This window comes from Xylocopa sonorina, chromosome 16 (genome assembly GCF_050948175.1).
Source record: "Xylocopa sonorina isolate GNS202 chromosome 16, iyXylSono1_principal, whole genome shotgun sequence".
In the NCBI taxonomy this organism is placed as follows: Eukaryota; Metazoa; Arthropoda; class Insecta; order Hymenoptera; family Apidae; genus Xylocopa; species Xylocopa sonorina.
Window position 1 is genome coordinate 1,749,091 of NC_135208.1, and position 15,282 is coordinate 1,764,372.

General features: G+C 29.5%; 1 protein-coding gene across 2 annotated transcripts in view; it reads left to right on the forward strand.

Annotated features, from left to right (window-relative positions):
* The window catches only part of Ssh (Protein phosphatase Slingshot), a 195,378-nt gene that overhangs the window by 67,210 nt on the left and 112,886 nt on the right, over positions 1-15,282 (forward strand). For both annotated transcript variants that reach the window (XM_076907397.1, XM_076907396.1), the window contains one exon: positions 8,812-8,971. In XM_076907397.1, the coding sequence (XP_076763512.1) occupies positions 8,812-8,971 (160 nt within the window). The remainder of the gene's footprint in view (positions 1-8,811; positions 8,972-15,282) is intronic.

Consider the following 15,282-nt stretch of genomic DNA (forward strand, 5'->3'; position numbering starts at 1 on the left):
TTGGAAAGAGAGATTGGGATGTTGGAATTTTCAGCGACTCGAATCTTTCTTGTTTCGTCGAATAAGAAATGCTTGCAATGTTTCGAAAAACTTGCGATTGTAGAAAAAGAAATTGTGATATTGCAAGTTTTCAGCGATTTGGGAACTTTTTTTTTGTTCGATAAGAAATGGTTGCGATATTTCAACAAATTTACGATCGTAAAAAGAAAGACTGAAACGTCGCATTTTTTCAGCAACTTGAATCTTTCTTTTTTCTTTTTTTTTTTTTAATAAGAAATGCTTGCGACGTTTCGAAAAACTTGCGATTGTAGAAAAAGAAATTGTGATATTGCAAGTTTTCAGCGATTTAGGAACTTTTTTTTTGTTCAAAGAAATGGTTGCGATATTTCAACAAATTTACGATCGTAAAAAGAAAGACTGAAACGTCGCATTTTTTCAGCAACTTGGATCTTTCTTTTTTCTTTTTTTTTTTTAATAAGAAATGCTTGCGATATTTAAAAAAAATTGTGATCTTGGAATGAGAGATTAGGATGAAATTTTTCAGCAATCTTTCTTGGATCTTTCTTTTATTTTTCTTGTTGAATAAAAAGTGCTTGCGATGTTTAAAAAAAAAATTGCGACTGTAACAAGACAGATTGAAATATTGGACTTTTTCAACGATTCACTTTTTTTTTTGGTGGATAAAAAATGCTTGCGATATTTCAAAAAAATTGTGATTGTGGAAAAAGAAATTGAGATGGAATTTTTCAGTGTCTCGGATCTGTTTTTATCTTTTTTGTCGAATAAGAAATGCTTGCAACATTAAAAAGAAAAATTGTTATCGTGGAAAAAGAGATTGAGATATTGGAATTTTTCAGCAATTCGAATGCTTTTTTATTTTTTTTTGTTGAAGAAGAAATGCTTGCAACATTAAAAAAAAATTGCAATTGTAAAAAGAAAGATTGAGATGGAAATTTTCAGCAACTTTAATCTTTAAATGCTTGCAACATTTAAAAAAAAAATTGTGATCGTTGAAAGAGAAATTGAGATATTTGACTTTTTCAGCAATTTGAATCTTTTTTTTTATTGAATAAGAAATGTTTGCGATATCTAAAAAAAATTGCAATTGTAAAAAGAGAGATTGAGATGGAAATTTTCAGCAACTCGAATTTTTTTTATTTCTTGTCAAACAAGAAATACTCTCAATGTTTTCACAATTTATATTAATTGCTAAAGTTTATCAGCTGAACTATATCAGCTTCTAAAGAACTAGATGACTTTGATATTCAATTGTGCCAATTTCATAGCAGAAATATTTAAACTTAATCATTTAAATTTCATTCTATTTTTTTTTTAGACTTTCACTTCTTTCTTTTTTAATTTAAATAAATTTTTTCTTTCCTGATGTAAATAAATAATTTGATGCAGCAGCTTCTGAAGAACCAGATGACTTTGATTAAATTTTACCAATTTCCTAGCAAAAGTATTTAAACTTAATAATTTAAATTTCATTCTATTTCTTTTTAAACCTTCTTTTCTGATATAAATAAATAAATTTTTATTTCCTGATATAAATAAATAATTTGATGCAGTAGCTTGTGAGGAACCAGATGACTTTGATTAAATTTTACCAATTTCGTAGCAAAAGTATATTATACTTAATAATTTAAATTTCATTCTATTTCTTTTTAAACCTTCTTTTCTGATATAAATAAATAAATTTTTATTTCCTGATATAAATAAATAATTTGATGCAGTAGCTTCTGAAGAACCAGATGACTTTGATTAAATTTTACCAATTTCCTAGCAAAAGTATTTAAACTTAATAATTTAAATTTCATTCTATTTCTTTTTAAACCTTCTTTTCTGATATAAATAAATTTTTTCATTTCTGATATAAATAAATAAATTTTTTCTTTTCAAATATAAATAATTTGATGCAGTTTGATTGATTTAAAAAGGCACAGAATTATTTAATTACATTTATAGCTACGTAAATCGCACATGTACGTAGAAGAGATGGAAATTTTCGGTCAAGGACTCTGGTTTATTTTCGACAAGCTCGCTTTGGTGTAACGAACGTTTCTCTGCCGGAATATTTCGAGTTCTAGCTTCTCGAGGGACAGAATAATACATTAAAATAACTATTCGACCGCGTCTGGGCTGATAAATAATTTTCAGACTGGCTTAAGTCCATTTATACTTAAATCGAGCTATCTCAACTGTCAGCCATCTTGAAAACTTAAAAATTTCTCAGATTCTACCAGGAAGATAAATTCACTGGACGATTTTTAATTTAATTTCTTCTTATCTTTTATATTCATTTTACACTTAACTTTTACATTAATTTTTTTCACTTTCTAGTCAAATTTTTAATTTTTTGTTATTTTTTCTATTATTATTTATTAAATTCTAACGTGATTATATGTTAATACTGAGTTTGTTAATATTTCTGCTATGAATAGCTCGTAATATTTATAAAAATTTGTTGTGGGACACCATAAACTGGTTTAAGTCAATTAATATATTCCAGAGTCCATATTTATTCCAGAGAAATATTTTTTTCTAATTTTAGCTAATTAATTTGAATTTTTTTATTTTAAAATGTAAGAGAATGTGAACATTTTTAGTAAAAATTTAATACAAATTTAAAAAAATTTCTCAGATTCTACCAGGAAGATAATTTCACTGGACGATTTTTAATTTAATTTCTTCTTATCTTTTATATTCATTTTAAAATTAACTTTTACATTAATTTTTTTCACTTTCTAGTCAAATTTTTAATTTTTTGTTATTTTTTCTATTATTATTTATTAAATTCTAACGTGATTATATGTTAATACTGAGTTTGTTAATATTTCTGCTATGAATAGCTCGTAATATTTATAAAAATTTGTTGTGGGACACCATAAACTGGTTTAAGTCAATTAATATATTCCAGAGTCCATATTTATTCCAGAGAAATATTTTTTTCTAATTTTAGCTAATTAATTTGAATTTTTTTATTTTAAAATGTAAGAGAATGTGAACATTTTTAGTAAAAATTTAATACAAATTTAAAAAAATTTCTCAGATTCTACCAGGAAGATAATTTCACTGGACGATTTTTAATTTAATTTCTTCTTATCTTTTATATTCATTTTAAAATTAACTTTTACATTAATTTTTTTCACTTTTTAGTCAATTTTTTAATTTTTTGTTATTTTTTCTATTATTATTTATTAAATTCCAACGTGATTATATGTTAATACAGAGTTTGTTAATATTTCTGCTATGAATAGCTCGTAATATTTATAAAAATTTGTTGCGGGACACCATAAACTGGCTTAAGTCAATTAATATATTCCAGAGAAATATTTTTTTCTAATTTTAGCTAATTAATTTGAATTTTTTTATTTTAAAATGTAAAAGAATGTGAACATTTTTAGTAAAAATTTAATACAAATTTAAAAAAATTTCTCAGATTCTACCAGGAAGATAATTTCACTGGACGATTTTTAATTTAGTTTCTTCTTATCTTTCATATTAACTTTACACTTAACTTTTACATTAATTTTTTTCACTTTTTAGTCAAATTTTTAATTTTTTGTTATTTTTTCTATTATTATTTATTAAATTCCAACGTGATTATATGTTAATACTGAGTTTGTTAATATTTCTGCCATGAATAGCTCGTAATATTTATAAAAATTTGTTGTGGGACACCATAAACTGGCTTAAGTCAATTAATATATTCCAGAGAAATATTTTTTTCTAATTTTAGCTAATTAATTTGAATTTTTTTATTTTAAAATGTAAAAGAATGTGAACATTTTTAGTAAAAATTTAATACAAATTTTAAAAAATTTCTCAGATTCTACCAGGAAGATAATTTCACTGGACGATTTTTAATTTAATTTCTTCTTATCTTTCATATTAACTTTACACTTAACTTTTACATTAATTTTTTTCACTTTCTAGTCAAATTTTTAATTTTTTGTTATTTTTTCTATTATTATTTATTAAATTCCAACGTGATTATATGTTAATACTGAGTTTGTTAATATTTCTGCTATGAATAGCTCGTAATATTTATAAAAATTTGTTGTGGGACACCATAAACTGGCTTAAATCAATTAATATATTCCAGAGTCCATATTTATTCCAGAGAAATATTTTTTTCTAATTTTAGCTAACTAACTTGAATTTTTTTATTTTAAAATGTAAGAGAATGTGAAAATTTTTAGTAAAAATTTAATACAATGAGAAAAAGAATTTTTCTTATGACGAATCACTCGTGGTATTCCATTAAACCAATTAATTCCATAAATATATTTTTTTCTAATTTTAGCTAATTAACTTGAATTCTTTTATTTTAAAATGTAAACGAATGTGAACATTTTTAGTAAAAATTTAATACAATGATAAAAATAATTTTTCTTATGACGAATCATTCGTAGTATTCAATTAAACCAATTAATTCCATAAATATATCTTTTTCTAATTTTAGCTAATTAACTTGAATTTTTTTATTTTAAAATGTAAAAGAATGTGAACATTTTTAGTAAAAATTTAATACAATGATAAAAATAATTTTTCTTATGACGAATCACTCGTGGTATTCAATTAAACCAATTAATTCCATAAATTTAATTTTATAAACATATTACTGTACAATGTTACCACGTAAGAACTTTTTTTTTCTTTTTTAATCAAATTGCAAGTTGCATTTTTCCTCTAATTTCTTCTAAATCAGGGATTCTTCAATTTTTTTGTCGTGTGATGGCCATAAATTTTTGTGAGACCCCCATAAGCATCGCAAAGAAATATCTTTCCACAGTTTTTTGTGCAATTAACTCTGATCTGTTATTCCAAGTAAACTTTAATGGACAATTTCAATGAGACGATAAACTTCAAGAACAGAATACAATAAGATAAATCATTTGTATCATTGTATAAAACGTTTTTATTTATTTGTGTTGCAGCTTAAGCGAACTTTTTTTTTCTTTTTTAATCAAATTGCAAGTTGCATTTTTCCGCTAATTTCTTCTAAATCAGGGTTTCTTTAATTTTTTTGTCGTGTGACTGCCATAAATTTTTGTGAGACCCCCATAAGCATCGCAAAGAAATATCTTTCCACAGTTTTTTGTGCAATTAAGTCTGATCTGTTATTCTAAGTAAACTTTAATGGACAATTTTAATGAGACGATAAACTTCAAGAACAGAATACAATAAGATAAATCATTTGTATCATTGTATAAAACGTTTTGCAAGTTGCATTTTTCCTCTAATTTCTTCTAAATCAGGGTTTCTTCAATTCTTTTGTCGTGTGATGGCCATAAATTTTTGTGAGACCCCCATAAGCATCGCAAAGAAATATCTTTCCACAGTTTTTTGTGCAATTAAGTCTGATCTGTTATTCTAAGTAAACTTTAATGGACAATTTTAATGAGACGATAAACTTCAAGAACAGAATACAATAAGATAAATCATTTGTATCATTGTATAAAACGTTTTGCAAGTTGCATTTTTCCTCTAATTTCTTCTAAATCAGGGTTTCTTCAATTCTTTTGTCGTGTGATGGCCATAAATTTTTGTGAGACCCCCATAAGCATCGCAAAGAAATATCTTTCCACAGTTTTTTGTGCAATTAACTCTGATCTGTTATTCTAAGTAAACTTTAATGGACAATTTCAATGAGACGATAAACTTCAAAAACAGAATACAATAAGATAAATCATTTGTATCATTGTATAAAACGTTTTGCAAGTTGCATTTTTCCTCTAATTTCTTCTAAATCAGGGATTCTTCAATTTTTTTGTCGTGTGACTGCCATAAATTTTTGTGAGACCCCCATAAGCATCGCAAAGAAATATCTTTCCACAGTTTTTTGTGCAATTAAGTCTGATCTGTTATTCTAAGTAAACTTTAATGGACAATTTTAATGAGACGATAAACTTCAAAAACAGAATACAATAAGATAAATCATTTGTATCATTGTATAAAACGTTTTGCAAGTTGCATTTTTCCTCTAATTTCTTCTAAATCAGGGATTCTTCAATTTTTTTGTCGTGTGACTGCCATAAATTTTTGTGAGACCCCCATAAGCATCGCAAAGAAATATCTTTCCACAGTTTTTTGTGCAATTAACTCTGATCTGTTATTCTAAGTAAACTTTAATGGACAATTTCAATGAGACGATAAACTTCAAGAACAGAATACAATAAGATAAATCATTTGTATCATTGTATAAAACCACAGTATATAGTAACGAAACTCTCTGTCGGCACCTTTGATGTCAGTGTACCATAAAATTGAGTGCGCATGCGCGACAGAAGCAACCTAATCGCAGTGCCACCTGGATTTCAATCTCACTTGCATTTTTTTACTCTCTATCTGCCCAACTTATTTTTACGTTTAGTTAATCCAAATTTAATAAAAATAATAAATCTATTATTTCTAATACACTGAAAAACAAGGAAAGAAAGCAAAAATCGAAAAAATATAAAATACACATGTTACTATGACTATAAAAATGTAAGAACATAAATATTATACAAGATAAACAAGAAAAAATATAATGAAAAATACAAAAAGTATATTATACATTGTATATTTTATTTGAAAATTTATTTTAAAGTTATTTTATATATACTTAATGCCTATGTATACAAATATATCGGTAACAAACATATAATATCTTAAAAGTAAAGGTTTCATTAATGAAAAAAACGAAGATATCATATTTTTAAAATCCTCGAAATAGCTTGAACGTGCTTCAACGCTTTCAAGCAGCTTTCAACAGATATTGAATTCCCTCGAAATTCAGCTTCAGGTTTGGTTGGATATTCAATCGTCTTTTTGTTTGCTAAGAAAGAGAGAGAAAGAAAAACTAAAGAGCAAGCGAGGCAGAAGTTCAGATGGCACTGCGATTCGTTGCCCTGTTTCGCGCATGCGCATTAACCCTTTGCACTCCGCTGTCCCCTCTCAGGGGACATTCAAGTTTATTAGTGATTACGGGGAATCGAGTTATTTCAGCGCAACTTTTTGGGACACGCATGTTTCCCTGTAGCTTTTCCTTGAAATGACACCAGAAATCAAATCGAAATACCGTAAAATTACTAAGATATATACAAGAAATGTCAGCGGGTTTTGTGTCAGACGAGAACGCGTGAGCACTTCTCGGTGCCACTTGAAAAGAGCGACGAGGGGAGTTTGCAGAAGAAAGGTCGGTATGCGAACATAGCACGCGCTATATAGTAAGATTTATAATTATAAATAAACAAATCTAAATCTGGAGGAAAAGATTTCTAAAGCTGAGCTCAGTCTAGTTTGAAGCTTCGAGCAGTACACATAGATCTAACGAGTGAGAAAATCGAAGAAGTGATTCTTCTCTTAGTGAATGACATTCCTGAATGACAATCAGTGACACGCCACAAGTTTGTCGTAACACTAATTGACCAATTGAGGGGCGATTTTCGTGTGTCGAGAACGCGTCCATCCACATCTTCCGCGGACAATAAAATGGACAACAAATTACATATTCCCAATATGGGACAAAGAAAACGAGACTGTGTTGTGTGCTCTAACAGGAAAACACCTGGCGGCAGGCGTCAAACAAATTATTATTGTGAAACATGCACTAATCAGCCTGCAATGCATATTGGGGAGTGTTTCAAAATTTATCGAACTATACAAAATTATAAACAATGAAATATTGATTTTTTGCAAATATACATTCCTCGATCTCAACCAATTCATTTAAGCCCAATATCATTGTAATACGTTATTTAGTTTCAAAATTATAACAAATAATAGGAGGGTCTGTAAATGTTCGATTCTGCCGCAAAGTGGCGCTGAGTAGCTGATAGCCAGTGTCCAGAATCGTGCGGAGTGCAAAGGGTTAGATTTTGTAACACATAAAATCGAGCAAGTTGCGCTACTGTATACTGTGATAAAACTGTGGCTGCCTTTCGACTATCGCCACTAGAGGGACAGCACAGCCTACAAGCACAGCCTTTCCTGAAAGTACTCTCTAGCCTCTCCTTTCCAATAAATAGAAGTTCTGAACTGTTGTGGAGGAGGTTGGTTATTTGAATGATCTGACTAAGTCGTAGGTTGTTCACTGTTCTCTTTATTCTGGAGCGACTGCACTCGCCTAGTTCTCGAGATCAACTGTACCTTTCTCGATTCTCTCGTGTGCAGCCGCGTTTGTACAAATTCTTTCCGTTGCATGATTGGCTAAGTCGGTGCTTCGACCTTAGCCAATCACGTATTTGTTTATCTAGGTGCCGCCTCTTCTTGCGCCCTTAGCGCGTTTGCTTGGAAGGGCGGCAGCAGGTATAGTGGGGGCATTTTGTTGTTTAACATTTGTTGTTTTAACATTTTGTTGTCTTAACATGTAGCGGGGTTTCCGCTGGGTCTGGTTCCTCTCACGTCAAGGCTGTAGCCTCTTGACCGTAGGCCTAGACCCTTTTTGGAAACCCTCGGTTTATGGAGTCCGCGTGTGTTACTGAGGTCGTCGACTAAGATTTACAACTAGCATGTGGAGAAAGTTCGTTAAGGACGTCTTCTCAAAAGTAACTTATTTGTGCGCATACCATATTTGTGCTAGCTGCTTGTAGCGAAAAAGGTCTTCTATTATACCTCGATGCTAGCCGCTACACTGTCCCTAATATTCCAGCGTCTAAGGCAGGGTCTGCTAGGAAGCCTTACTGACGAGTCCAGGAGAGCAGGCCCAGGACGAAACGTTCTTCCCCTCTCTTTTCCTTCCTTTCTTTCCTTCCTGCTTTATTCTATAGCTACACGAAGCATGCCGCTTGAAAACGTTTTTATTTATTATTTGTGTTGCAGCTTAAGCGAATGTTACTTCGCTGGGAAAGGCGCGGCTCTGGTTCTACCACCGAACGAAAGGGCCAGGCCCTCGAGAAGGGTCTCAGCGGTGGGATGCGACATCCAACAACACTTGCAGTCTATGTTTTACCTGCTCAGACCAGAGGAGACCTTAAAAATGGTAAGCCACATTATTAACTATTCTTTACTTAACGCGTTAAGCCATTTAATTACATTTAAATTGAAACCTGTATAATTTCTGCATAATTTAAGTTCAAAAGGTTTGACACTCAAAATCGAAATGAATCTCAATCGTTGAACTGTTGATGTTCGAGACATAATTGACTGAGAAGTTTGCCGATTTCTGAGCTAGTCAACGGTTTGGTAAATGTATCTGTTTACATTTTGATTTGTTCATTGATTTGTAAGAGACAACTTTGAAATGTTAATATTGAGGAACCAATAATCGTATAGCTTGGAACTTCAAAACGTTGTTGAAATTGAGAATCCTTATCGTAATAGCTTGAAACTTTCAAATGTGGAAAATGAGGCTCTTCATCGCGCTGTTTGGAACTTTAATGCATAGAAATTGAGAAACCTCAACGTGGTAGCTTGGAACATTTGAATGTAGAAATTGAGAAACTGAGAAACTTCATCCGTAATAGCTTGGAACTTTCAAATGTAAAAATTGAGAAACTGAGAAACTTCATCCGTAATAGCTTGGAACTTTCAAATATAGAAAATGAGAAACTTCATCGCGCAGTTTGGAGCTTTAAAGCATAGAAATTGAGAAACCTCGACGTGGTAGCTTGGAACTTTCAAATGTATAAATTGAGAAACTGAGAAACTTCATCCGTAATAGCTTGGAACTTTCAAATGTAGAAAATGAGAAACTTCATCGCGCAGTTTGGAGCTTTAAAGCATAGAAATTGAGAAACCTCGACGTGGTAGCTTGGAACTTTCAAATGTAGAAATTGAGAAACTGAGAAACTTCATCCCTAATAGCTTGGAACTATCAAATGTAGAAAATGAGAAACTTCATCGCGCAGTTTGGAGCTTTAAAGCATAGAAATTGAGAAACCTCGACGTGGTAGCTTGGAACTTTCAAATGTAGAAATTGAGAAACTGAGAAACTTCATCCGTAATAGCTTGGAACTTTCAAATGTAGAAAATGAGAAACTTCATCGCGCAGTTTGGAGCTTTAAAGCATAGAAATTGAGAAACCTCGACGTGGTAGCTTGGAACATTCAAATGTAGAAATTGAGAAACTGAGAAACTTCATCCGTAATAGCTTGGAACTTTCAAATGTAGAAAATGGGAAACTTCATCGCGCAGTTTGGAGCTTTAAAGCATAGAAATTGAGAAACCTCGACGTGGTAGCTTGGAACTTTCAAATGTAGAAATTGAGAAACTGAGAAACTACATCCGTAATAGCTTGGAACTTTCAAATGTAGAAAATGAGAAACTTCATCGCGCAGTTTGGAGCTTTGAAGCATAGAAATTGAGAAACCTCAACGTGGTAGCTTGGAACATTCAAATGTAGAAATTGAGAAACTGAGAAACTTCATCCGTAATAGCTTGGAACTTTCAAATGTAGAAATTGAGAAACTGAGAAACTTATCCGTAATAGCTTGGAACTTTCAAATGTAGAAAATGAGAAACTTCATCGCGCAGTTTGGAGCTTTAAAGCATAGAAATTGAGAAACCTCGACGTGGTAGCTTGGAACTTTCAAATGTAGAAATTGAGAAACTGAGAAACTTCATCCGTAATAGCTTGGAACTTTCAAATGTAGAAAATGAGAAACTTCATCGCGCAGTTTGGAGCTTTAAAGCATAGAAATTGAGAAACCTCAACGTGGTAGCTTGGAACATTCAAATGTAGAAATTGAGAAACTGAGAAACTTCATCCGTAATAGCTTGGAACTTTCAAATGTAGAAAATGAGAAACTTCATCGCGCAGTTTGGAGCTTTAAAGCATAGAAATTGAGAAACCTCGACGTGGTAGCTTGGAACTTTCAAATGTAGAAATTGAGAAACCGCTGTATGCTTTACATGGAACTTTGATGCTCGGAAATTGAGAAACCCAGTCGCCTAGCTTGGAAATTTGAGACGTAAAAATTGTGAAGCGACATTAGTTTGAAAGTTAGAAATTGAAAAGCACTATCGCGCAATTTAGAAATTAAGAAGCTCCATTGCGCAGCTTATTAGAGATCTGAGAAGCCCCATCGCGCAACTTTTGTGAATTTGATACTTAGAACTTAAGAAAGTCCATCACTCTGCTTGGAACTTTAAAACTTAGAAACTAAGAAACGCCATAGCATAACTTAGAAATTTGAAACTTAGAAGTTGAAAAGTGCCATTGCGCAGCTTAGAAACTTGAAACTTAGAAATTGAAAAGTACCATCGCGCAGCTTATTAATTTGGGACTTAAAAACTAAAAAACGCCATAGCATAACTTAGAAATTTGAAACTTAGAAGTTGAAAGGTGCCATTGCGCAGCTTAGAAACTTGAAACTTAGAAATTGAAAAGTACCATCGCGCAGCTTATTAATTTGAGACTTAAAAACTAAAAAACGCCATTGCATAACTTAGAAATTTGAAACTTAAAAGTTGAAAAGTGCCATTGCGCAGCTTCGAAATTTGAAATTTAGAAGTTGAAAAGTGCCATTGCGCAGCTTAGAAATTTGAAACTTAGAAACTGAAAAGTACCATCGCGCAGCTTATTAATTTGAGACTTAAAAACTAAAAAACGCCATAGCATAACTTAGAAATTTGAAACTTAAAAGTTGAAAAATGCCATTGCGCAGCTTAGAAATTTGAAACTTAGAAATTGAAAAGTACCAACGCGCAGCTTATTAATTTGAGACTTAAAAACTAAAAAACGCCATAGCATAACTTAGAAATTTGAAACTTAGAAGTTGAAAAGTGCCATTGCGCAGCTTAGAAATTTGAAACTTAGAAATTGAAAAGTACCATCGCGCAGCTTATTAATTTGAGACTTAAAAATTAAAAAGCGCCATCTTAGAAATTAAGAAGCCTCATCACACAACTTTGAAATGAAGAAACCTCGACGCACAACTTTGAAATTTGAGACTTAGAAATTGAGGAGTTCCATGGCACTCCTTTGGGAATTTAAAACATAAAAATGAAAAAATTAATCTTCCAACAAGGTCTCTCCAAAAGCCTATAGCACTCAAACGATGAAATAGAAATTTCTCTTAAAACTCGAGAGCTCTTTAATGGAAACAATAGAAACAATCTAAAAAAAAGGAAGAAATAAGAAATCACAGTATATCAAAACAACATAAAACGATCTAGAAAAGAAAAAAGGGAAAAAGTAATCACAATATATTGAAACAACATCAAACAATCTAAAAAATAAAGGAAGAAAGGAAACTCAAATCATAATATAACAAAACAACATCAAACAATCTGAAAAAAAAGAAAACAGAAATCACAATATATCAAAACAACATAAAACAATTTAAAAGTAAGAAAGAAAAAGGAAATCACAATATATTAAAACAACATAAAACAATCTAAAAAATAAAGGAAGAAAGGAAACAGAAATCATAATATAACAAAACAACATCAAACAATCTGAAAAAAAAGAAAACAGAAATCACAATATATTAAAACAACATAAAACAATCTAAAAGAAAAGAAAAGGAAAAAGATATCACAATATATCAAAACGACATAAAACAATCTAAAAAATCAAGGAAAAAAGAGAAAAGTAATGACAATATATTAAAACAATATAAAACGATCTAGAAAAAAAAAAAAGAAAACAGAAATCACAATATATCAAAACAACATAAAACAATCTAAAAAATAAAGGAAAAAAGAAGAAAGTAATTACAATATATTAAAACAACGTAAAGTAATCTAAAGAAAAAGAAGAAGAAAAAGAGAAATTACAATATATCAAAACAACATCAAACGATCTAGAAAAGAAAAAAGGAAAAAAGTAATCACAATATATTGAAACAACATCAAACAATCTGAAAAAAAAAGAAAAGGAAAAAGAAATCATAATATATCAAAACAACATAAAACAATCTAAAAAATAAAGGAAAAATGAAAAAAGTAATCACAATATATTGAAACAATATAAAATGATCTAAAAAAAAAAAAAGAAAACAGAAATCACAATATATCAAAACAACATTAAACAATGTAAAAGAAAAGAAAAGGAAAAAGGAATCACAATATATCAAAACAACATAAAACAATCTAAAAAATAAAGGAAGAAAGGAAACAGAAATCATAATATAACAGAACAACATCAAACAATCTGAAAAAAAAGAAAACAGAAATCACAATATATTAAAACAATATCAAACAATGTAAAAGAAAAGAAAAGGAAAAAGAAATCACAATATATCAAAACAACATAAAGCAATCTAAAAAATAAAGGAAAAAAGAAAACAGAAATCACAATATATTAAAACAACATAAAACAATCTAAAAGAAGAGGGAAAACAGAAATCACAATATATCAAAACAACATAAAACAATGTAAAAAAAGAAGAAATAAAAAATCGCAGCATATCAAAACAACATAAAACGATCTAGAAAAGAAAAAAGGAAAAAAGTGATCACAATATATTGAAACAACATCAAACAATCTAAAAAAAAAGAAAAGGAAAAAGAAATCACAATATATCAAAACAACATAAAACAATCTAAAAAATAAAGGAAGAAAGGAAACTGAAATCATACTATAACAAAACAACATAAAACAATCTAAAAAGAAAAGGAAAAAAAGTAATCACAATATATCAAAATAATATAAAACAATCTAAAAAATAAAGGAAAAAAGTAATGACAATATATTAATACAATCTAAAGAAAAGAGAAGAAAAGATAAATGACAATATATTAAAACAACAGAAAACGATCTAAAAAGTAAAGGAGAAAAGAAAACAGAAATCACAATATATTAAAACAACATAGAACAGTCTAACAAATAAAGGAAAAAAGAATAAAGAAATCACAATATAGCAAAACAACATAAAACAATCTAAAAAAAAAAGAAGAAAACAGAAATCACAATATATCAGAACAATATATTACAATAATCATCACAATATATCACATAATATATCACAATATATCACATAATCACAATATATCAAAACAACATAAAACAATCTAAAAAGAAAAGGAAACAAAGTAATTACAATATATCAAAATAATATAAAACAGTCTAAAAAATAAAGGAAGAATAGAAACGGAAATCATAATATAATAAAACAACATAAAACAATCTAAAAAATAAAGGAAAAAAGAAAAAAGTGATTACAATATATTAAAACAATGTAAAGCAATTTAAAGAAAAAGAAGAAGAAAAAGAGAAATTGCAATATATCAAAACAACATCAAACGATCTAGAAACGGTCTAGAAAAGAAGAAAGGAAAAAAGTAATCACAATATATTGAAACAACATCAAACAATCTAAAAAAAAGGAAAAGGAAAAAGAAATCACAATATATCAAAACAACGAAAAAAAATCTAAAAAATAAAGGAAAAATAAAAAAAGTAATCACAATATATCAAAACAACATAAAACAATCTAAAAAATAAAGGAAAAAAGAAAACAGAAATCACAATATATTAAAACAATATCAAACAATCTAAAAAATAAAGGACAAAAGAAAACAGAAATCACAATATATTAAAACAACATAGAACAATCTAAAAAATAAAGGAAAAAAGAATAAAGAAATCACAATACAGCAAAGCAACATAAAACAATCTAAAAATAAGAGAGAAAAACGAAATCACAGTATATCAAAGCAATATAAAACAATTTAAAAAAGAGAATGAAATCACAATATATCAAAACAACATGAAACGATCTAGAAAAAAAGAGAAGAAAAAAGTAACCACAATCTACCACAACAACATAAAACAATCTAAAAAAAGAAGAAGAAGAAAAAAGTAATTACAATATATCAAATCAACATAAAACGATCTAGAAAAAAAAAAAGAAAAAGAAAACAGATGCCACAATAACATCATTTATCCTCTAATCAAATGACAAATACCACAAAGCAAACAATAATACAGTTACCTCTTCATTCGAGTGCAAAGAGAGTTGAACTCAAAGTGAACCAGCTGGGCCCTTCCCATGAAAGTCACGACCATCCCAGATAACATTATCAGCGAGTCCGTTAAACTTAACTTCGTACAAAAAGCCTTTTCTGCTCTTCTCTCTCTCTCTCTTCCTTCTCCTTTCTTTACTTTCCTTTCAGAGTCACACTTTCGACTCGTAAAACATTCCTCGACTCTGCGATTACATAAATAAACCGTATTTGAAATACTGGCTTATATAAATGCGATTTTCCATTGGAATGCAACAATGACCATTTTTCACTCCAACTGTAGAAAGTTAGCAGCTTTTTCTCTCTCAAAACCGCTTCACAGAGTCAACAAGGACATTAACATTCATTTTCGACGATTAATTCCTCTGAATTGCTGAAATT